We start from the raw sequence: 25,312 nt of genomic DNA, 5'->3' as shown, positions 1-25,312 counted from the left end.
ACTAATGAAAGTTCCAACTTCCAACTGATAAATAAAAAGACATGACAAAGACCACATGGTCATGGATGCATGATAGAACAAAACAGACAAAAACAATAACAATATTAAGACTCCAATAATTAAGAAACACTGAAATATGCTACAACTTATCACCATAGACTCCAATCCTGTCCATAATTTTAGCCACTGTCTCTTTGCTTTCCCTCAAAACTTTCACACTTCTGCTAAGTTTTTCTCTCTTCATAGTAATAGAAGGAGACTCCTCAAGTAGGCTCTCAATACTGCCACCAACTTCATTACATATCTCCTTCTGCAAATCCACATTCACAAGTTCATTGATGCTAAGCATCAAATGCAAAGCAATAACATCAATGAGCCTCCTCAGCACAATCTTCCAATAGGCAATAAACCTTGCTTTCAAGTCAAAGGCCTGTGTCAATACATTAGTATGATAGTTTCTCAGATGATTAACTTCAATGTCACCTACCCCTTCAAGCTTCACAGTACTTGATGTTCGATAATCATATAAAACTTCTTTCACAAATGCTTGTTGATACAACATCAGCTTGTTATACTCCTGCAAGTACTCTGGATTACAAGTGTAGTCTGTGTGCTTCTCCATCTCAACAGCTTGCATCACATGTTGAATGGAGTTTTCCTTCTTCTTAGCAATAAGATGCTCCGCGGCTCGACGAGTAGAGACCTGCAACTGGTAATAGTTTGCAGAGTGGCGATTCAAAACGGAAGTTACAACACTTTCCAGATAGTTCCACACACTATCAACAAAATTTGTTGGCATATGAGAAATGCCTCTAACTTTTTTCTGAAGTAATGTAAGAAAAGCAGTTCTTGGCATGAAATTTGGAAGACTAATAAACTTGGCCTCCTCAAGAACTTTGATCTCATCCATAAGAAAATCTCTGGTAGCATTACTTTCATCTAGGGGTGGGAATAGGCCAGGCCGACTAACAGGGGCCTACGGCCCAGCCTACATAGGCCTAGGTCAGGTCAGGCTTTTTAGATAAATAGAAAAGGCCTAGGCTTTTTTATAAGCCTATTTAGCTAAAAAGACTAGGCCATAGGCTACATAAAAAGCCTTTTAAGCCTACGAGGCCGGCCTATTTAAATACATATGAATAATTTATTATTATTATATTATATTTTTTACTTTGAATTAAAAATATAAAAATAAATTTTAGTTATCTTGAAGAAATTATGAAAGTAAGATGAAAAGAATCTTATGAACAATGTCATAAGTTGTTTCGATAAGTTCTCTCAAACAAATAATATCACAAAATTTATGCTATTAGGTAAACTCAAATAAACTAATGCAAACAAACATTTAATCTCATTGATCTTTTAATTTGTTAGTCTATATAAAGACGAGTTGAATGACTTATTTACAAATGTTCAAATGAAATAGGCTTTTAAGTAGGCTGATAGGCCAATCAGGCCTTCAAAAAGGCCAGGCCCAGACCAAAAAAATAAGCCTATGATAGGCTACAGGTCAGGCTTAGGCTTTGAATATTATAGCAGGCCAGGCTCAGGCTTGGCAAAGCCTAGCTCGGCCCAGCCTATTCCCACCCCTACTTTCATCACAATTTTGAAGCTCGTTTGCATATGAATTCAGCATATCGACTAACCGAGCAGTGCAATGCATTTTGTTTTCATCAGGATATTCTTCAAATTCACCAATCAGAAGAATCTTTCTAAGAGAATCTCTTGAAAGAGAAACAATTAGCAAAAAAGCAGACATTGCATCAGCCAACGAAGACAAATTAGCAGGCAGGATTTCCATCTCATGTAAACTATAAGCAAGCTTCTCATTGATGTTCTTAATAATTTCAGGCAAAGTTTTCGAAATTATCATAGCTTGAACCTGAACAAGCTTCTGAGCCAATACTGGAATTCCAACAATAGACTTGTCTATTTTGGACAGAAGTGAATGAGACTCAAACAACTTCTGCTCTTCATCTTTGGCCTCTTCATAAGACTCATCGCCGATTCGATTCCTTACACAAACATAACCAAGACCTATGTTAACATCATCTGCAGTAACCTTCTCTAACAAACCTTCAGGAGATTTATCAGATTTTGTGACAACAGCAAGTGTTCTCAAACCGGTTTTATCAACCGTTTGTGACATCCTAATGGACTCACAAGTAGCAAAATCAACATTAGCAGAAATAACATTCAAGATAATGCTTTCTTCTGGAGTTATATACTCCATAATCATATCCTTAATTTGATCACATATGTTATCAGGTTGACCATGAACAGGTACACGAGTTATACCTGGAAGATCAACCATAGTTAAATCCGGAACACCATTCTTCTTCACGATCAAAGTTAATGGAGTGTTTGAAACCCCTTTGGAAGTTCCAGCAAGCTCTTCAGTAGCTGTGTTTATAGCATCAGAGACATTTGCTTCATCAGTTGAAACATTCTTGCCATTATACTCCAATACAAGCTCTGGGTGTTGATGTGAATGATTCTGAAGACGCATAACCAATGGTTGTTGAAAATTTTGATTATATTTCAAAAGTTCTAAATATATTTTTTCACATCATATATAGAAAAATATTTTTTAATATTAATCATCATTATTATATTATTATCATTAATATTACTATTAATATTATTATTTATTTTATGACTTATAATAATTTGGCTTGATCAAATAATTGCAATTAATTAGTTTGACTTGACTTAGTCAAACTTACTACTTCATCTTCCTTTCTTTATATATAACAATTTCTCTACTATTTTGGAGAGAGGAGAAAAATAAAAAAATACTAGAACATATAACGTGAAAAGCTCTCTTTATTTTATATTCCTTATTCTTTTTAGTTTTTCCTGGTTACATCTTCCGGTCAATATGTTTCTTGTTGTTCTGACGCCTCAGAGTCTTATTAAGAATCTGAGAAGAACCTGTTGAATCCTGGGGGATTTGCGCTTATGAGGCGGATAAATCCTTAAGGACAGTGTTTTTACACGCCTCAGGTTTATATAATTATTTATTATTTTGCAGGAAAAAGATTAATCATTTCAAGAAGATGGAATCAAGCTGCATGGGTGGACATAATCTACAACAATCTTAAAGATTTATCTATTGTCATGGTTAATGTTGTCAAACCTTCAGGTTCTATATTTTCCAACTCATATTATATTATTCTAATTTTTTCCTCTTTCAATGATTACTAAAACATGCTTCTTATTCTAAAGATTTTAGTATTGCATCGCTAATAATATAATACGTGAATATAATGCTGTTAATATTTGTTTATAATATGTTTTTTGTGTGAATGATATTTGAATACTATGTCTATGGTTTAAGTTGTTGTTTGACATTTTGTAATATATGGAATTTCTTTCATATTTATTTTCTTTCATATTATGCCTTACAAATTATAGGAATACTAAAGTTAAAATTAATTAAGCTTTATTCTAAAAAAAAAAGAATTTATTTCATTTAGATTAAGAAGTATGTTTGTTTTTTTTATAGATTAAGTACATTGAAGTGAATTTCATATGATTGTCTCTAAATATGATTTAACTTATTGTTTTATTTTTGAATATTCTATTATGAGTTTTTGTTATTGAGAAAAAAATGATATAGAGATATTGTGATGAATTACTCGTAGATATTTGTTTGGATAATCTCTTATACATAAAATCAACATCACTATTTTATAAATATTTATTTATTATATATTATAATTATATAGTATTAATTATTATATTAATATTAAATTATAAAGAGAAACGTTTTTGTTATACAATATAAAAGTACGTTAGAAACATATTGTATGAATATTATTACTATCATTATGTTTCTAAAATAAATGTTTTTTATGATTGTAGATTAATTGTTGATTTTAGTACTTAATTGTATACAGCTGTTATGTATTTAATTTACTTTCACAAGAATATTTTTAATAAAAATTATGTTGTGTTGGAATATAATTTTGTATTGAAATTGTGGTGTGGATAGATATTTGACGTTATTATTTTAAAAACAATGTATCTATATAATTTTGGACGAATGCTTATAGCTATTGTGACTTTATGGATATGAGATACTTATTCTTGTAAAGTTTTATGGTAGATTTACTTATGAACAATTATTTCATTAATATCAATTAAATAGATTTTAATATTATTTATTCTCAATAATCATTTGAGTTAAGTGTAGGATTTGAGATATTTTGTTATAGATGAAATTTTATGAGATTATATAATATATTGATATGCCATTTTTAATTTACTTAGAATATATTTTAATGTGGGGGGCATATAATATTTATAATATATAAAAAAAAAAAAATTGATGTGTGTGTATATACATGTATGAATAAAATAATTTTAAATATTTTATTTTATGATAAGATTTTATTTAATTATTATGTTGACAATATATTAAGTAATTAAGATATAATAATTAGAGAAATTTGAAATGATATTGTTCTTAATATGGGTAAAAATCCGTATTATTGAAAAATTATTTATTATTTATTGAGTATTGTGAAAAATATTGGTATGGTGATTTTTAATCATATGATATATGATATATTTTGAGTGATAAGTTTGATATTTCTTATAGTGTAGATGATCCAATGTGTTATAATAATACATTGATGTAAATATATGATTCAAATGAGAATAAAACCAATGTGAAACTATTTTTCATTGTAGGGGTGTTGTTACTTGAAAAAAACTCAAGCACACCTTTATAATAATATCTTAAATGTGTTTATATTTATTTTATTGAGAAATAATGATGTCGCTTATAAGTCATATAAGCAGACCTGTATACATTTAATTATGGAGATCAAGTTTAATATTAAAACTTGAGTAATATTTGAGATTTATTGACTTAGAGACGTCTTAGTCAATATTTTTAGGAAGAAAAAGTGTGGCTTCCTCATTTGAGTATAAAGTAGCTACTAAACGATGAGATAATATCGTCAATTTATTTGAAGTTAGATCAAAATGATTTTAGTTGATCCTCTAACAAATCCCTAGGAAGAAATAAATTTGTGGCACATCGAGGAGAATTGGACTTAAGCCAATTGAAATTAACAAGTGATGGGAACCCAACCTTTATGATTGGAGATCCCATGAAAAAGGTTCATATGGGTAAGAACAAGTCACTTGTTAGTTCTGCTAGCACCAAAAATTATTTGATTAATTTTTGTTTGCGTCCTTTTCTTATGATGTAAATGGGAAAGTGCTAGACACTGCATTTCTGAGAGGATAAGCTTATGTAGCTTTTAATGAATTTCATATCCTTTATAGGTGGTGTATGATTTGCAGCATACACTTGATGAAATCACCTATATGAGTGTCGAGTGGGGCCGCTTGTATGAGATCTTGGCGAAATCTCTAGAGCACTCATGAAATAACCAGGCACGCGCACGGCCTATTAGCGCACCACAGCGTTAACAACAAGAACTGTGGGGGTGTGATGTGAGTGGTAGACCTCTAACATACATAAAGTGTCTTTGGTTCATATAGCTTGCTACACCAATTTCACTGTATGTTAAGTACTATCATTCTAGGACTAGTTCATATAGCTTGCTACACTAGTTTGATGCATCACATCCATGATGTTAATCCAGGAAATTCTTTTATACAACCTTTTATAACTTTTGAAATATGTGGGGGATTGTTGAAAATTTTGATTATATTTCAAAAGTTCTAAATATATTTTTTCACATCATATATAGAAAAATATTTTTTAATATTAATCATCATTATTATATTATTATCATTAATATTACTATTAATATTATTATTTATTTTATGACTTATAATAATTTGGCTTGATCAAATAATTGCAATTAATTAGTTTGACTTGACTTAGTCAAACTTACTACTTCATCTTCCTTTCTTTATATATAACAATTTCTCTACTATTTTGGAGAGAGGAGAAAAATAAAAAAATACTAGAACATATAACGTGAAAAACTCTCTTTATTTTATATTCCTTATTCTTTTTAGTTTTTCCTGGTTACATCTTCCGGTCAATATGTTTCTTGTTGTTCTGACGCCTCAGAGTCTTATTAAGAATCTGAGAAGAACCTGTTGAATCCTGGGGGATTTGCGCTTATGAGGCGGATAAATCCTTAAGGACAGTGTTTTTACACGCCTCAGGTTTATATAATTATTTATTATTTTGCAGGAAAAAGATTAATCATTTCAAGAAGATGGAATCAAGCTGCATGGGTGGACATAATCTACAACAATGGTACCCTAGTGCAGATTCCTTGGCCACGAGGTAAGCTGATCCCAGCAAGAGATTCAAGGACACTGGATTTTCCAGAAGATTGATCTCCAACAACAACAATAGTTGGAAGCTGTATTCCTTCTTTTGCAATGTTGAGACGCCTTAGATTTTCAAGGGCATCAAGAACTGGACGTATCTTTTCATTGTAAGAAGATACAATGGGTGCAACAGTTAGAGGTTGAGGTTGATGATCAACACCATGGACCAATGCAAGTGATGATTCATCCATTTTTAAGAAACGTGAGGTGATATTGTGAATATGAAGAGAGAAAGCACAAAAGGTTTGGTGGTTAGTTTGTGATGAATGGAGGTTTAGCTTAAGTGCATATTTATATAACAATCAGTAGCTAGTTCAAGTTGTAGAAGTAGACAATAGTAGTAGTACTATCTTTCTTAATATACACGCAAGTGTCAACTTTTTAATAATACCATTAAAACAAAAATATTTGGTTTAATTAGTCTTCTGATACTTTGACTTAATTATTAATTTCATATTAATCATTTATTTAACAAATATTGTTATATATTTATTTCTTCCATTTTAAATTATAAATCACTTTATAAAAACCATGTTTAAAAATATAAATTATATTTTTTATTACTTTTTTCTATTTCTTTAAATGAAATTCATGTGTACTTTACAAAATTATATAGAATTTTTTTCTACATAAAATTGATTGTATTTCTTAATTTGAGACGGAGGGAGTAGTCCCTTAAATCAACTTCGGGTATTCAAATTTTTAACTTTAAAAATTAAGGTGTATTATCATTGTTGTTTTTTTTAAATCATTGACCATTGAATTTGGGGTATAAAAAATACAATCTGGATAACATCAAAAATATGTTGTTTTCCAAGAATAACAGCGACGATGATGAATTGAATTTGTCAAAATCTGGATTTGTTGTTCTCGAACAATAAATAACTTTGTATTTTAATATAAAAATTGATATTTGTAAACAATGTAATATTCTTTGCAAACAATGTAATTTCTATTAAAAAAAATTCTTTGGTTTTAATTACAAGAATTGGATTTGCCCTTAATGAGAAAATCTTCAATCTCAATTAAAAATGATTTAAAGTGTGATTCAGTTTTTGCAAGATATTTATTCTAAATCCTTTACTTGAGAAATTGTAATTGTGATTTATATCAAGTAAAGATTTTAGTTGATTTGTTCAAGATTCATAATTTTGTCATGTGGACAGATGTCAAGCCAAATGTTTCATAATTTGTGAGACATCTGTCTCGGTTGGTTAATTGGAGAGCAAGGTAAATTGAAGTATATTTTGTTTTTTTGATTTGTTTCTTTTTTGTCATATCAGAGATATGAGTGTGTGAGCATGTGTTTGGATTGATAAAGGATCTATTCTTATCAAGATTTCTTTTGGTGTGCTTATTTGTTCAAGATTTGTATCAATCAACAATATCAATATTGCTAATAAATATTTGATTCATCGTGTGTATTTTTGGAGGATGTGATTTGATTCAAATAGAGGAAGAATTATCTAGAGATTCAAATTTATTCAAGATGATCAATCAAGATTAATCATCATTATTGAAGATTGATCTCATGTGCTTTTTAGAAGTCCAACCGAATTCATGACCTGAGTTCTTATGGGCTTTTGGAGTTGGACTTTTATGGCTATATAAGGAGTTCATCTCCTTTGTGAAGACTCAGACCTCAAGAGAAAATATTTACTAATTAGTAGAATTTTGTTTTTGTTGAGTTTTTGTGTTTGTTTGTATTTTGTTCACTTTATTATGTGCTTCAAATCTAAATTAGTCGAGTAGAGTATTGAGTTTTAAGGTTGTTATACCATCCATCTTATTGTTGTAATTGTCCAAACACCGGGAGATTGTTTGAGTGAAAGTGAGAGTGGTCTCTTATTCAGGGGGTGCCTGAACGAATCTTCACAGGTAGTATTAGGAAATTGACATTAAATTGGGAGAGTTCGAGTAAGCCCAATTGTACTAATAACTATTGGGAGTGGTGTTTTCTCTATAGGGAGTCCTGGATAAAAATTTATGAGTAGTATTAGGAAAGCAGAATTGAATCGGGAGAGCTCGGGTTAGCCCAATTGTACTTCTAACTATTGAGTGTGAATTTTATTTCTTGGGTTGAATTCTCCCTAGACGTAGGTGATATCGCACCGAACTGGGTTACCAACTCCTGTGTTGTTTATATTTTCTTTAATTTTATTTGCTATGTAATTATCTTGTCATACGCATTGTGCCAGACATTGTGTTTGACATCTTTCTGTTTGAAGAACAAAATTTCATCATAGAGGGAGAAAAGCATCCCCATAGTGGAGAAAACTTCTAACCGATGACATATGATTTTGAACTCCCTAACCACACTTCAATTGTTGGGCTTAAACTGGGAGGGGGCGACGTTTTCAGTCGCTTGGACCTCATCCTTAAACAAGAAGAAAGTGACTCACTATCATGACTACTAATGCTCTTATTAACGGTGTTATTCAATCAATCCAAAAATGTTTAAAGTTCTTATCGCCTTACCTCTCTCGTCTAAAACCTAACAATCGCCATTAAAAGTGGACGGGAATGAAAAGGTAGTCGACCCATACATATAGACTAAGTTGAAATTTTGAATTGGAGAAAACTAGAAGACCAATGTGCTCTAGACTTGAAGAACTCTGAAAAAGTGGAGGGAATCGAGAGAAAGGAAAATACATAAAAAGGTTTATAGTAAAAACTGAAGCCTTTTTATAGAGATTGGGGATCCAACATTAGGGGTAACTAACAACATCTTATATGTAATGATCCATTTTTAGAATACTCGCATAATTGTGGAAATAAAGGGAGTGATGCATCCTTACCCATAAAAATATGGGAAAGGAAGTCAAGAAGGGGAAGTCATGTTCTCTAGAGTAATAGGGGAAATAACTGCCCATTTCAGAAGTTCCTGAGATAGGGAAGTGTTGTTACTGCTTACTTAGAGTCTTAGATATAAATCCAATATATTCCTATAAATACCTTAACCCTAAGATTGAGAAGAATATTTAATTCACTCCGAAAACAACATATACAAAGTTTCTCATCATCACTGTGTAAGCTTGCTCTAAAATCCCAACCACCTTAAAAATCTCTAACAACCTTATACCATCAAGGGTTTTTATGTACTGCACTTTTAGCACGTAGAATTCTCTAAAGATTAAGAACATGATATCATACGCTTGACATGTGACTTCTTTTTTATATGTAAGTTCCCTATTTTATATTCATCCTTTGCAGAAGCCCAATTGACTGAAATGTTTCATTGGACCGGTGCCCAAGAGTATTGAGGTGGATTGATATATTCTCAAACTATATTATCATTAGCTTGAATGCCTTAAAGTAGGATAAAGGATATACCACCCTAGTATGATTGTAAGACTTTATTTTGTAAAATCCTAACGTTAATTTTTTTTGGTATTTCATTGTTATTTTTTTATGGTAATATGGAGGGCAAAAGCCCAAAGAAAAGAAAGATAACAATAAGGTTCTCCTAACGATGGAGTTTCCTAGAATGTCGGAACTAACCAAATGTCTAATGAATATTGGAAATTCCTCACCAAATATAAGAAAGTTTCTAGTAGTAGCATCAAACTTGGCTAACGCGTCTGCACACCGATTCGTTTGTCTATAACTATGAATCACCTTGATATCTTCAAAGATCTTCATGAGTTCCAAAATTTGCTTCACCAGTGAATGACTATTCAAATCCAACGCTCTTCCTGACTGAATCATGTCAATGGTTGAGGTAGAATCCACGTTCACGTATACTTTGTAATAACCCAAATCTTTCGCAAGAGATAGCTCGACAAAGATACCCCAGAGATCAGCTTTAACAATATTACAGTTTGCTAAAAATTTGGCTAAACCTCCCTTGCAGTCTCCTTGATTGTCCCTGATGATGCCACCACATCCAGCCACATTTCCATCTCTGCAAGCACAGTCTGTATTGATCTTCACCCATCCAGCTTCCGGTGGTTGCCATTTTATCTGCTGCGTTGTAAATTCCTTCCCAACAGCTACTGATCTGTTCTTCAGGCTAGTGGCAGAAGCATCCACGCTATTCTGCAGATACACACCAGGCTGATCCGGCTTGTTGTAATCATCCATGTTAACTTCTTTATTTCTCCAATACCAGTTACTATGACATCCTACCGCCCACATACTTGTCCATTTGGTCCGAACTCATATAATTAACCAATTCATAAAAGTGAATAGTTTTGAATCAATTTTAAATTAAATAATTCAATTCTTTAATTATTTAAGTGGTTCTATTTAATTTTATTTATAATATACTTCAACTCAATTTAATAATATAATTTAGTTAATCATATATTTTCACACCTTTAGTCTTAATATTCAATTAAAAACAACTATAAAAAGGCGCCTCAGAAAATGAAGAATTAAATATTTTTAACTGAGTATCAATACAATATGAACAATATAGAGAATGACACGAATGAAATCAAGGACTTAAATTCATTATCATAATTCATAAATTGTTTACACATATTAAAAAGAGTTATCAGTTGTTTAAACATAAGACCAGATATATACTACTAAAAGTTCCAACTGATAAACAAGAAGACATGACCAAGTCACATGCTCAGGCATGATACAACAAAACAGGCAGAAACAGTAATAAAATTAAGACTCCAATAATTTAGAAACACTGAACAACGCTATCACTTATCACCATATACTCCAATGCTGTCCATAATTTTAGCCACAGTCTCTTTGCTTTCCCTCAGAACTTTCACACTCCTGCTTAGCTTTTCTCTCTTGCCAGAAATAGATGGAGATTCCTCAAGTAGGCTCTCAATACTGCCACCAACTTCATTACATATCTCCTTCTGCAAATCCACATTCACAAGTTCATTGATGCTAAGCATCAAATGCAAAGCAATAACATCAATGAGCCTCCTCAGCACAATCTTCCAATAGGCAATTAATCTTGCTTTCAAGTCAAAGGCCTGACTCAAAACATTAATATCATAGTTTCTAAGATGATAAAAATTTATGCCACCAACCCCTTTAAGATTCATTTTAAAAATTATGTTATCATCATCCAAAACTTCCTCCAAAAATTCTTCTCTCTCTGACATCAACTTGTTATATTCCTGCAAGTACTCTGGATTACAAGTGTAGTCTGTGTGATTTTCCATCTCAAGAACTTTGATCACATGTTGAAGGGAGCTCTTCTTCTTCTTAGCAATAAGATGCTCTGCAGCCCGACGTGTAGAAACCTGCAACTGGTAATAGTTTGCAGAGTGACGATTCAAAACCGATATAACAACAGTTTCCATATAACTCCAAACACTGTCAACAAAATTAGTTGGCATATGCGAAATACCCCTTACTTTCCTCTGAAGTAATGTACGAAATGCAGTTCTTGGCATGAAATTCGGAAGACTAATAAACTTGGCTTCCTCAAGAACTTTGATCTCATCCTTAAGAAAATCTCTGGTAGCATTACTTTCAGGACAGTTTTGAAGCTCACTTGCATATGAATTGAGCATATCGACTAACCGAGCAGTGCAATGCATTTGGCTTTCATCAGGATATTCTTCAAAGTCACCTGTCAAAAGAATCTTTCTAAGAGAATCTCTTGAAAGAGAAACAATTTGCATAAAAGCAGACATAGCATCAGCCGAAGAAGACAGATTAGCAGGCAAAACTTCCAACTCCTTTAAACTATTATCAAGCTTATCATTAATCTTCTTTACAATATCCGGCAATGTTTTCGATATAATCATAGCTTGGACATGAACAAGTTTCTGAGCAAGAACAGGAATTCCAACAATAGACTTGTCTATTTTGGAAAGCAGTGCATGAGACTCAAACAGCTTCTGCTCTTCAACTCTGGCCTCTTCATAAGACTCGTCGCCAATTCGATTCCTTACGCAAACATAACCAAGACCTATGCTAACATCATCTGCAGTAACCTTCTCCAATAAACCGTCAGGAGATCTGTCAGCTTTTGTAACAACAGCCAAAGTTCTCAAACCAGTTTTATCAACAGATTGTGACATCCTAATAGACTCGCAGGTTGTAAAATCAAAATTCATTTTTAGGAAAAGTGAAGTGATACGGTGAATATGCAGAGAGAAAAATACAAAAGACTGTTGGTTAACTTGCGATGAATGTACGTTTATAGAGAAGACAGATTTTCAAGGGAGTTGCACTTGCAGTTACAGTAGGAATGAATGTGGGTTCTTCAAGGTTTTGATGGATGGACTTCTCCTAAGACTAAGAACGTAAGTACAAATACAATAGTACCAATGCACTAGCTAGTTCATGTTGTAGCAGTAGACACTAGTACAGCATTTTGTTTGGCCAGGAGACAAAATAGCAGGATTGTTTAATCTTCATTATTTCCAATACTAAACGTGCTTATAAAACGAGTCAAATACTACAAGCATTTCAACATTAAAAAAAGTTGAATGTAGAGCTTTTCTTTAAACATAGTACTAAATAAAAAAAAAATATTTTTATAAAAGTTAATATTTCAATTTACAATCCATTAAAAATACATTAAATACACACATTTTCAAAAAAACTTAACGAGTGTCCCAAGGATACTTGTTAACATTTCTCATATTTTTATTATTGTTATTTACGGAGAATTAAATTAATGACATGTAACTAAATAAATATTTGTGGAAGGAAAAAAATAGAAAATCCGATTCCAACCTGAAATTTTAAATTTTACATAAGATATCATTTTTACTTCATGAAAAATACTAGAAATGAACACAACACGTCAATTTAGATCACAATTTTATGCTTTGATGAAATTAGTTGAATTGTTGTGTTTCCTACGACACATAACTGGCTATGTCGATTTTACATTAACAAAAATATTGGTTCAAAATGTAACGAATGTGTGGTGAAAGACATGCAAGAGACGATCGACACATCGTGGAGAGATGTTGTATGGACTAGTAATGAGGTTGAGTATAGTCAACGGTTGCAACATCAAGAGCAAACATGCTTTGCTTGTAATGACTTTTTTGATTATGTAAAAAACACCTGGTTGACCTCACATAGGTAAAAATTTGTTGGTGCATAGATTAATCGAGTGCTTCATTTGGATAACACCACGACTAATCGGTATGTCATAGTTGTTAGTATTTTTATTATGAATTAATTTTTACGATATTATTTTTTTGGTATACTTGCATTGTTTTATTTTTAGGGTTGAGTCTGCACATTGAAAGCTAAAGCAGATGATAGAAAATAGTATTGGTGAGATGGTGAAAGTTTGGGAAGCTATGAATGCCAGCCTGAAAATACAAAGAGGAAACATTCGAGGTTCTTTTCTAAAAAGTTTTTATGAGGTTGAGCACGCACACATAAGTCCATTTTATGGTAATCTGCGTGGTTCAGTATCGAGAGCTGCTTTGAGACGCATTGCTGAAGAGTTATTGAGGCTTGATTATGTGTTAAGTAGCAGGGAAATATGTGGTGTTACTATAAGAACAAAATATGGATTACCGTGTGCTTGTGAGTTGGGAAGATATTTTATTGTTGGAATCCCAATATCAATAGAAAGTGTTCATCTTCATTGGAGGATACTATCTATTGAAGGTGAGTTGCCTTTAGATGAGGAAGGTGGTTCAAAGGTGGATATGAGTAGTGAAATAGATGAATTGTGGAGAAGGTTAAGATCATTATATGTTGTTGGGAAGAGCATTGAAAAATAGGGTTTGTGAACTTTCTTATTCCACAACAACTTCATTGTGTCCACCACCTGAGAAAATAAAAATCAAAAGAGGAGTCAAGAGGAAAGGGAAGAAACTTGTTGGGTATGGTATTTATAGGGATCCTTCAGGTCATGAGTATGTTGACAAGGTGTCTCAATCTTCACAAAAAATATCGCAAGCCAAGAAGCATGAATTCAGTCTTCAATTTCTATGTCATATTAGGCCATATATTGCAGAGGTTGTTAATGTTGAATAAGATGGTAACTGCGGATTTAGAGTCATTGCATCATTGCATAGTTATAGTGAGGATGGTTGGGCAATTGTTCGTCAAGACTTGCACATGGAAATAAGAGACAAAGATAGGAAGGATTTATATGAGACATTGTTGAAGTTCGGTTATCCGAAGTGAGAAACAGATTGATGATAGATAATATTGGTTTTCAGCCCCCGGAGAAATGGTTGACACTACCAGACATGAGTTATTTGATAACAAATCGCTATAATGTCATTCTTGTGCATTTAGACAACATGTGCTTGACCTCTTTCTTTAAGCTCCTTTTTCGGACCTCTTTCTTCAGAATAAATAAAAATTCACATTATAAAATATAAAGAATAAACTTATTTTAAAATAAACAAAGTAGAATAAATTTATTTTACTTACCTTGTCGAACCATAGATGTCGAGCAATATGATGCTCGTATCTCACTAAAACAGACGGGTCAGAAGGCCCTCCAGGGTATCCAACTGGCGCATGTAGAACTGGTGCAAACGGACCGACATTACCAGCAACGCCGTGTCATCTCAGAGTGTGGCTAACAGGCCTCCCGTCCAATCCTCGACTACGCGTCACTGTGTTTTTTTTAAATACAAAAAACCATTAAAAAACGATAAAAAAAATTAAAAACTCAAACCGGAAGACATTAAGAAAGACTTCTTGTTTCTTAAATGAACTGAACCGGAAGACATTAAGAAAGACTTCCAGTGTCAGTGTTAGATAGACAAAACGAGAAGAGTTTGGAGAAGAGTTCTGAAATGATCTACTGCGAACCAAAAATGTTTGGAGAAGAGTTCTGAAATGATCTACGGCGAACCGAAAGTGTTTGGAGAAGAGTTCCGGTTTGGATCAAATGTAAACTGGAAGTGTTTGGAGAGGAGTTCCGGTTTGAAAATTTTGTGTTTTTTCAGAGTGTTTTTTGTGAAGTGGGTGAAAAAGAGAATTTGTAAAAAAGAAAATTATTTATACGAGGATATATTGGTCCAAAGTTTTCACAAGTAGAGGTACAAGGAAAAATGTAAGGGTACAAAGTAAAATTTTCCTAAAAACGGACTTTCCAACCTTTTGGCCCGTCAGGCCGATTCAACCCGACCAAAATCCCTTTTATTTTCGATTTCAATTGGGTTGGACCGGATAGACGGTTCCTGTCCACCCCTACTTCTCAGTATTATATTGCTAAAAGGGAAAATAATATTATAAAGGAAAAAATAAGAGCTCTTAAGTGGATAGGATGGAAACCTCCAATGGTGGGAAAGTTCAAATTAAATATGGAGGGTGCGAGTAAGGATAATAACTTAGCATGTTGCAGAGGAATAATAAAAGATTGGAAGGGACAATGGATAGAAAGATTCTCTAAATCTGTAAAAGACTGTAGCGCCTTTGTTGCAGAATTATGGGGAGTCTTAGAAGGGTTGAAGTATGCATTGTGATTAAGGTTTGTTGAGTAGAGTTCAATGTTGATTCTATAACAGTTGTGAAGATTATCAAAACTGGCATAGCTAATAGTATTGTTAGTCATGCTACCATCAATAATATCCGTCGGTTGTTAGACTTGTAATGGAAGAAGGTGACTTAGGATCATTTGTATAGAGAAGTCAACCATTGTGCTTGATATAAAAAGATTCACAGTTCATATGAGAATTATTTTTGTCCAACAAACTACAAATTTATAAATGCTTTAACAGTCCTTAATTTGTAAATACAATCTTACACTTGAGTTGAAAAGTTTATCATGAGAATACATATTTTCATTGGATGTATGGTATCACTTCTCATTTTGTGGTTGCAGTGGATTAAGTCTTTTCCATAATATCACTTAAGCACTATATGTTTTTGTAATTAGTTAAAGAAATAAATCAAGTACTTAAATTCACTGTCATGAGTTGTTTACAAATACCAAAAGTTATCAGTTGTTTAAACACAAGACCTGAATACTAATAAAAGTTCCAACCGATAACAAAAAGACACGACAAAGACCACATGCTCATGCATGAAGCATGATACAACAAAACAGACAGAAACAATAACGAAATTAAGACTTCAATCCTTAAGAAACACTGAGCAATGCTACTAGTTATCACCTTAGACTCCAATCTTGTCCATAATTTTTGCCACAGCCTCCTTGCTTTCCCTCAGAACTTTAACACTCCTGCTAAGTTTTTCTCTTTTCACAGAAATAGAAGGAGACTCCTCAAGTAGGCTCTCAATACTGCCACCAACTTCATTACATATCTCCTTCTGCAAATCCACATTCACAAGTTCATTGATGCTAAGCATCAAATGTAAAGCAATAACATCGATGAGCCTCCTCAGCACAATCTTCCAATAGGAAATAAACCTTGCTTTCAAGTCAAAGGCCTGTGTCAAAACATTAATATGATAGTTTCTCAGATGATTAACTTCAATGTCACCTACCCCTTCAAGATTCACAGTGCTTGATGTTCGATTAACATTCAAAACTCCATTCACAAATACTTGTTGATGCAACATCAGCTTGTTATACTCCTGCAAGTACTCTGGATTACTAGTGTAATCTGTGTGCTTCTCCATCTCAACAGCTTGCATCACATGTCTAACGGAATTCTCCTTCTTCTTAGCAGTAAGATGCACCGCGGCTCGACGAGTAGAGACCTGCAACTGGTAATAGTTTGCAGAGTGGCGACTCAGAACTGAAGTTACAACATTTTCCAGATAGTTCCAAACACTATCAACAAAATTTGTTGGCATATGAGAAATGCCCTTTACTTTTCTCTGAAGTAATGTCAGAAAAGCAGTTCTTGGCATGAAATTTGGAAGAGTAATACACTTGGCTTCTTCAAGAACATTGATCTCATCCATAAGAAAATCTCTGGTAGCATTACTTTCATCACAGTTTTGAAGCTCATTTGCAAATGCATTCAGCATATCGACTAACCGAGCAGTACAGTGCATTTGTTTCTCATCAGGATATTCCTCAAATTCACCTATCAGAAGAATCTTTCTAAGAGAATCTTTTGAAAGAGAAACAATTAGCAAGAAAGCAGACATTGCATCAGCCAAAGAAGACAAATTAGCAGGCAAAATTTTCATCTCATGTAAACTATAAGCAAGCTTCTCATTGATGTTCTTAATGATTGCAGGCAAAGTTTTCGAAATTACCTTAGCTTGAATCTGAACAAGCTTTTGAGCCAATACTGGAATTCCAACAATAGACTTGTCTATTTTGGACAGAAGTGAATGAGACTCAAACAGCTTCTGTTCTACATTTCTGGCCTCTTCATATGTCTCCTCTCCAATCCTATTTCTTACACAAACATAGCCAAGACCTATATTCACATCATTGGCAGTAACCTTCTCCAACAAACCTTCAGGAGATGTATCAGATTTTGTCACAACAGCAAGAGTTCTCAAACCGGTTTTATCAACAGTTTGTGACATCCTAATGGACTCACAAGTAGCAAAATCAACATTAGCAGAAATAACATTCAAGATAATGCTTTCTGGTGGAGTTATATACTCCATAATCATATCCTTAATTTGATCACATATGTTATCAGGTTGACCATGAACGGGTACACGAGTTATACCTGGAAGATCAACCATAGTTAAATCAGGAACACCATTCTTCTTCACGATCAAAGTTAGTGGAGTGTTTGAAACCCCTTTAGAAGTTCCAGCAAGCTCTTCAGTAGCTGTGTTTATAGCATCAGATACATTTGCTTCATCAGTTGGAACTTCCTTGCCATTATACTCCAACACAAGCGCTGCCTGTTGAAGTGAGTGATTCTGAAGACGCATAACCAATGGTACCCTAGTGCAGATTTCTTGGCCACGAGGTAAGCTGATACCAGCAAGAGATTCAAGGACACTGGATTTTCCCGAAGACTGATCTCCAACAACAACAATAGTTGGAAGCTGTATTCCTTCTTTGGCAATGTTGATGCGCCTTAGATTTTCAAGGGCATCAAGAACTGGACGTATCTTTTCATTATAAGAAGATACAATGGGTGCAACAGATAGAGGTTGAGATTGATCAACATCAACATGGACCAATGCAAGTGATGATTTGTTAACAGTAGTAGCCTCTGTGGAACTCTTTGCAAAATCCATTTGTTCAGAAAAGTGATAGTGTGAACATGAAGAGAGAAAATACAAAAGGTTTGGTGGTTAGTTTGTGATGTATGGAGGTTTAGGTTATGTGCATACTTATAGAACAATCAATTCCAATACAATAGTTCAAGTTGTATCTAAACGTGCTTATAAAACCAATTAAATACTATATTCCTTAATATACACGCCCACAGCTGTTCTAAGACAAGACAGGTTTGTGCAATTGTCAACTTTTTAATCATACAATTAAAACGAGAGAATTTTTTTACCCACCTCCCTACGGGGGGTCACCCCAGCGAAATCCCCCTTTTGTCCCTAGAGAATTTTTTTGGTGTTTTCGGAGATGCATTTCCGAAATGCATGAAAATTCAAAAAAAGGAATATTTCGGAAGTTCATTTCCGAAAACATATCTGCATATACAATTTTCCCTCCTTCACTATTTCATCGTTTTTCTCCAAAACTTCTCCAAACCCTCTCCAAAACTCAATCAATTTCCATCCATTTTTCGTCTCAAAATCAAGTTTCAAACCGTTGATCACGTTAAAGGGAGCATAGAAAGCTACAATTTGAGGTAAACATCTCTCATTTCATCCCCTATTTCACTACATTGATTGATGAATTTTCTGCTGAAACCTGCAATGGTTCGGAAGTTCATTTCCGAAATATGTTACCTAACAAATTTCGGAAATGTACTTCCGAAATAAGCCCTGGCAGTAAAAAAAATAGTTTTGGCCAATTTTGCTAATTTTTGCATATGTTAGGTATGGTGCATCCGGACAACATTGTGCACGACGACGTAGTAGCTAAAGCGGAAGTTGTCAACGTTAGTAGCGATCTGGGTATCGACGTTAAATCGATGATCGATGCGGTTGATGTTCGGCAACAATTTACAAATGATCGGAGCTTCGCTAGTCGCGAACAATTGATTGATTGGGTTCGTAACGAAGCTAGTAAACTTGGATTTGGAATTGTTATTTTAAGGTCCGACAATGGAAATAGTAGGCGGAAAGCTTTCGTTGTTTTGAATTGCGAACGGGGTGGGAGTTATGTACAATCAAACCAGGTGTTAAAACACAAAGACACGGGCTCGAGAAAGTGCGGGTGTCCGTTTAAGTTGCGCGCGACGCGGAGGGTTGATGATTTGTGGCGTTTAACCGTCATTTGTGGAATTCATAATCATGTCTTGGATGCCAAGTTACACGGGCATCCAATGGCGTGTCGTTTGTCCCGCGAAGAGAAGATTGTGATTTCGGATTTATCGATAGTTAAAGTGGCGCCTCGCAACATACTTGCCGATTTGAAACGGAAAAAACCGGATAACGTTTCAAATATCAAACAAGTTTACAATGAACGACACAATCTTAAAGTTTTGAAAATGGGCCCTCGGTCGGAAATGCAACAACTTTTGAAACTATTAGGCGATAACCAATACGTGTCAAGCTTCCGAACGTCCGAGGACAAAGTTACGGTGCGTGATATTTTTTGTACTCATCCCGAAAGTATCAAATTGTTCAACACATTTCCAACCGTTCTTGTCATGGATTCGACTTACAAGACAAACAAATATAGGCTTCCTCTTCTAAAGATAGTCGGTGTGACCTCGACGGACAAGACTTATTCGGTTGGGTTTACTTTTTTGGAGTGTGAAAAAGAAGAAAACTTTACATGGGCATTGGGAATATGCAAGTCTTTGTTAGTTGATCAAAAGGTTATGCCAAACGTCATTGTTATCGACCGGGACAATGCTTTAATGAATGCAGTCGATACCGTCTTCCCGACATCGACCACGTTACTTTGCTGGTATCACATAACTTGCAACGTGAGAAGTAAGTTGAAACCCGCGGTTGGGAAAAAAGATAGGCCGGATGAAAACGGTAAAGTTATCAAAGCCGGTGTTGTTGTGGAGAGGATAATGGCGGCATGGAGGGAGATTTTATATGCACACTCCGAAGAGGTGTATACCGAGAAATTGGTACACTTTAGGTCTTTGTGCAGTTCCATTAAGACTTTTTGTCATTACGTCGAATCCACCATTCTTGACAAAGTCAAGGAAAAAGTTGTGTGCGCTTGGACGAATCGAGTTAGACATCTTGGTTGCACCACGACTAACCGAGTTGAATCCGTACATGCGGTCTTGAAGAGGTGGTTGGGTGATAGCAAGGGAGATTTGTGTCGGGGATGGGACACCGTGAACCAAATGCTCAAAATCAACACAATGAAATTCAAACATCGTTCGGTCAGAGCAAGACGGTTATGGAACATCATTTTAAGGGCCAAATTCTATTCTCCCAATTGATTTACAACATATCCCGTTCGGGTTTGAATTTTATGTTTCATGAGGCGAAGCGGGCGGAGACCACGAGTCCGGATAGTTCTTTATGTGGGTGCACCATTAGAAAGACATACGACCTTTCATGTGCTTGTATACTTTCAAAAAAAAATGAAGTTAAATTCACCGATACGCATGGATGAGGTAATTGACCATTGGAAGAAGCTTCATTTTGATGATTTTGACCCGCCGAAAGTAAATGACTCCAAAATCACCATCTCCGACGAGTTGGAAGTGATAATGGAGAAGTTTGCTAATGCGGATGACACAATGAAGATGCACATAAAAGAACAATTACGAAAAATTGCATTTCCGGAGACCACCGATTTGAAACCGCCATCTCAACCGGTTAAAACTAAAGGTGCACCGAAAAAGTCCAAAAATACACAGAAGACACATCAACAAAAAGATCTCCTTCCTACTTTGAACATGTTGATGCATTGTTCCCGGATTCACCGACCCCAAAATCCAAAGGTAGTGGTAACAAAGGAGCCCGTATTTCGAAGCCACCTCGCACATCACCGATAAAAAAATCACCCATTATATACATTGAAGAGATGCCACGTTTTATGCACAAATATATCGATAACATAATTGATGTTGGAGGCGACGACAATTGTGGATATCGGGCCGTTGCGGGTTTGCTCGGTAAAGGGGAAGAAAATCACATTTTAGTTCGACGGGAACTTCTTTCGGAGTTGACTTCGCATCGGGACTTCTACGGCTGACTATATGAAAATCAAGAAAAGTTTGCGAAACTTCATGATTCACTTGTTCCATCACTTACCGGTATCGCTCCGGTTTCGAAGTGGATGTCATTCCCCGATATGGGCCATCTAATAGCAAGTGCATATGATCGGGTGTGTGTCGATTTGACGGGATTTGGACTATGTGAGACATTCTTTCCACTTCATAGTCGACCGCCATTGGACGCGTCGAGCCGCATCATATGCACCGGGTATCTAAGATTGTGGCACTTCGTGCAAGTGTTTTTGAAACCGGGGTGTCCTATACCGACTACTTCTTGTCAATGGACGACACATCATTCAAATGAGGCGGAGACTTGGCCGGATCCTTTCGTTTCAAGAATGGAGGAGTTTGAAGAAATGATGAGCCAAGAGCGCGAGCAAAATAGAGAGCGGTCGAAGAACATACCTATTTGAGATTTAGGAGCCACCGATTGGTTCGGTGAATTTTAGTTTGTACCGGACCGTTTTTTGTTTGTAAGGACCATTTTTGTATGTATTATCGTTTACCATGTAAAATCGGACCGATTCAATACATATATAATATAAGTATGTTTTATGTCATCATTGTCTAATTTATGTCTATTTTGAATGCTTTTGTTATTTTTTACACAAAACACTAAGCAATCAACAAAATGTAAATTTCACCTCTGTTTCTGCATAATTCGGAAATGTACTTCCGAATTATACTTGTTTTCAGCCAATTTTCGGAAGTTCATTTCCGAAAAGACCATTGAATGCAGGATAAGGTTTGTTGGGCCATCATTGCTCCAATAAGTCTATAAATACAACACACTCTTCTTCATTCTCTTCACACCAGAAAACACAAATGACACAAACCTACCCCCACCTAGCATTCGTCTACTTCACCACTGGCTACCCGATGTCGTTCCAATTCCGCTTCTCGCGCGACACGCCGTTTGCGGAGTTGATAACGTCGCTCAACACGCTATTGCAATATCCAGAAAATCGAAAGGTTGTTAAGCTCGAGTACCGCTCGCCATCGCTTAACAACGACGAAGACGTTGAGTTCACACCTTTTGAGATCAAGAACGACGAAGATTTAGCGGTTTTGTGGACAACTTTCGACCGATTTTCTTCGAAGGGTCCGATCGAGTTGGACGCGAAGCTTCAAAGATCGGGGGACGACGTTATCAAAATGTTGACTCATCCTCACCTACCCGTGTTTAACAATATGTAACTTTAATCTTATGTAATGTGATCGATGTAATCTTCATCCGATTAAATAAAGCGAATTGTTGTTGTTTGTTATTTTTATTCTGTTCAGACCTTATTTCGGAAGTACATTTCCAAAGTCTTCCAAGGGGGGTGAATCCGGAGATGCACTTCCGAATTCCCCAATTTTCTGGAAAACAACTTTATTTCGGAAATACATTTCCGAAATCAGTGTTTTTCATAAAAAAGAACACGTTTTCGGAAATACATTTCCAAAAACACATTTTTTTCCGATAAAAGCACTTTTTTGGAGATGTATTTCCTAAACAGGAAGTATTTTGGTAAATTCACCAGAGGTAACCAAGAAGGTTAGGAGGTGGGTAAAGAAATTCTCTTAAAACAATTTATATATTTTGCTTAGAACACTCACCTTCACATTCATTAGTACTCATCTGAATTTTTTAAAAATAGAATTCATTCAATTGTTTATATTAAATTGTACATTTAAATTTTCTAAGTGACTAGTCAAATACTCGTGGTTGATTTATTGATGAGAACATATGATTTTGATGAGAACATACTAAGGAAATTGTATAAAAATTGTAACATAACATGAGTAAATAATTTTATAGTTAATTAAAAACAATAGAATAAATCTACAGCAATATTTAACCAATAATGCACACATTTATTTCAATTATAAAAAGTCGATAAAACTATGTAAAATAAAAAAATGAGCTTACCAAAAAAAAATTACACATTATGAAATTTCATGCATAAGCAATGCATGTTTTAATATTTTTGAATGACTTTCAATATCTTCCAAAATATCCATTTATTTCATGGTACTTATAAACGAAGCAATTATAAACTTGACATTAGAAATTTGTTGTATGTTTAATTGGACATGATTTTCTAATCTTGTCACAATTAATATTGTTCAATTACACAACCCTTCATGATCTCAATGACAAAATGCATAAGAAATGGCAAAATGCCTACTAAGATTCACAAGGTTGAAGTGAAACCAAATGATAAAATAATTACCGAAACTAACCGAACTAAGCACTCAACAAGCCACAAAAATCACCTAGCTGGAATACACCTTTATGATCTCACCCAGTTTTGAAAGTTGATCATGAGAGATGTGACAAGCACCTATCCATTAAGGAGAGTTACTACTGATATGATATGACTAATGAATTGAGAACATCTGAACCAGTATGTCGCTGAAGAATCTTTTGATGGGTGCATAACATACTATAGCCACATCTGAGATTTTTTTACTGTACTGCCACAAAAACGAAAAAAATATACCATAATGCCCCAAAGTGAAAAAAAATGACCAATATGCCACTTTCCTTGTTTGGGTCCGGCCACCCCTTGGACGGACAGGTGAAGGATTTTTTGCATAGTTTGGGTCCGGCCAGGGGTGGGCCGGACGCTAACTGGGCCATTTTTTTTTTTTTTTTTTTTTTTTATTTAAATGATTATTAAAGTCTATAATTGATATTTTATTTTAATTAAAGATTAAAAAACAATAAAATTAAATAAAAAACATTAAAATTTAAATTAAATACATTAAATAAAAAATTTGATATAAGTGAAGAGATTAATTATAAAAAAATGTTTTTTTATTATAATATAATTAAATATAATTATATTCAATTAAATATAATAAAAAATATTATAATATAATTAAAATTAATTATTTGTCAATTGATTTATTATTATAAATAATTATTAAAATATAATAAAATGTAATAAAAAACATTATAATATATTTAAAAAAACATACATTTGCCAATATTTATTTTATTATTATAAATAATAATTAAAATATAATAAATAATAATTAAAATATATGTGTGGGTTCGGCCAATAGATGGACGAACATTTGTGGGTTCGGCCAATAGATGGACGAACATGTGTGGGTTCGGCCAATAGATGGACGAGGGCATATATTTTATTATTATTTTTTTGCCTATAAATAAGACTGTACAACCACATTTTCAATCACATCAGTTGCAATTGAAGGTATAGTGTTACTATTGGAGATGTCTGAGGAACCCCTTCCAACGTTTCCACCTATGAAGAGAGATGCAACATTATTTTTTTCAGCAACAAAGCCTCCGTTGAAGATCAAACTATGGAACACTCAAACTTTCGAGCATCTACAGAGGCACTTGATAGGATGGTTAGACGAAAACATTCTTGAGGGTGAAAAGATAAGGAAAATTGAAAGGCAGGTCACAGAGAAAGGCCCAAATGGAGTAGTAACTCGTTCTTGGAGAGCCATAAAAAATGACGCTGGTGTCCTTATGATGATGCTAGGACCACACGATATTGTGTTGATGGTTGTAATCTCTTAGAATATGTTTGTGTTGATGGTCGTTTTAAGTGTTTCATGTGTGGTTGTTTTATTTGTAGCGGTCTTTATTTCGATGTCATTGAATGTTGTATTGGTAATGTAAAATGTTGTTTTAGTTATGTTTAATGTGAAATGTTGTTTTAGTTATGTTTAATGTGAAATGTTGTTTTAGTTATGTTTAATGTGAAATGTTGTTTTAGTCATTGATGGTTGCAAACTCAATTAAAAAAACATTATATTACATTCATAAAGCTAGTTTTAGTAAACATTAAATAAAGCTAGTTGAAGTAAACATTAAATAAAGCCAGTTGAAGTAAACA

The 25,312-nt window shown here is 34.1% G+C and overlaps 3 protein-coding genes across 3 annotated transcripts; all 3 read right to left on the bottom strand.

Moving 5' to 3' along the window:
- Positions 1–10,410, bottom strand: LOC131605801 (dynamin-related protein 4C-like). Its single transcript, XM_058878111.1, has 4 exons — positions 9,829–10,410; positions 6,253–6,605; positions 1,591–2,516; positions 1–939 (listed from the first exon to the last, which is right to left on the bottom strand). The coding sequence occupies exons 1-4, from the start codon at positions 10,408–10,410 to the stop codon at positions 140–142; spliced, it is 2,661 nt and encodes an 886-aa protein (XP_058734094.1). The 3' UTR covers positions 1–139.
- A 552-nt stretch (positions 10,411–10,962) lies between these two features.
- Positions 10,963–12,368, bottom strand: LOC131605800 (dynamin-related protein 4C-like). Its single transcript, XM_058878110.1, has one exon. The coding sequence runs from the start codon at positions 12,366–12,368 to the stop codon at positions 10,986–10,988; it is 1,383 nt and encodes a 460-aa protein (XP_058734093.1). The 3' UTR covers positions 10,963–10,985.
- Positions 12,369–16,195: 3,827 nt separating this feature from the next.
- LOC131605799 (dynamin-related protein 4C-like) lies at positions 16,196–18,369 on the bottom strand. The gene has a single exon (XM_058878109.1). The coding sequence runs from the start codon at positions 18,367–18,369 to the stop codon at positions 16,363–16,365; it is 2,007 nt and encodes a 668-aa protein (XP_058734092.1). The 3' UTR covers positions 16,196–16,362.
- Positions 18,370–25,312: the final 6,943 nt, after the last annotated feature.

The sequence above is a fragment of the Vicia villosa genome, linkage group LG5, assembly GCF_029867415.1.
Source record: "Vicia villosa cultivar HV-30 ecotype Madison, WI linkage group LG5, Vvil1.0, whole genome shotgun sequence".
Lineage (NCBI taxonomy): Eukaryota > Viridiplantae > Streptophyta > Magnoliopsida > Fabales > Fabaceae > Vicia > Vicia villosa.
Note: the sequence above shows the minus strand (reverse complement) of the source record. Positions and strands in the feature narration are given on the sequence as shown.

Excerpts from the sequence above, each read along its gene's own strand:
- LOC131605801 (XM_058878111.1), bottom strand. The coding sequence starts at position 10,410 with ATGGATGATTACAACAAGCCGGATCAGCCTGGTGTGTATCTGCAGAAT. Across the intron at positions 6,606-9,828 it reads CAATATTCATTAGACATTTG|CTAAACCTCCATTCATCACA; the intron begins GTTAGTTCCGAC and ends TATGCACTTAAG. Across the intron at positions 2,517-6,252 it reads CAAGGAATCTGCACTAGGGT|ACCATTGGTTATGCGTCTTC; the intron begins ACCATTGTTGTA and ends AAATTTTCAACA.
- LOC131605800 (XM_058878110.1), bottom strand. The coding sequence starts at position 12,368 with ATGAATTTTGATTTTACAACCTGCGAGTCTATTAGGATGTCACAATCT.
- LOC131605799 (XM_058878109.1), bottom strand. The coding sequence starts at position 18,369 with ATGGATTTTGCAAAGAGTTCCACAGAGGCTACTACTGTTAACAAATCA.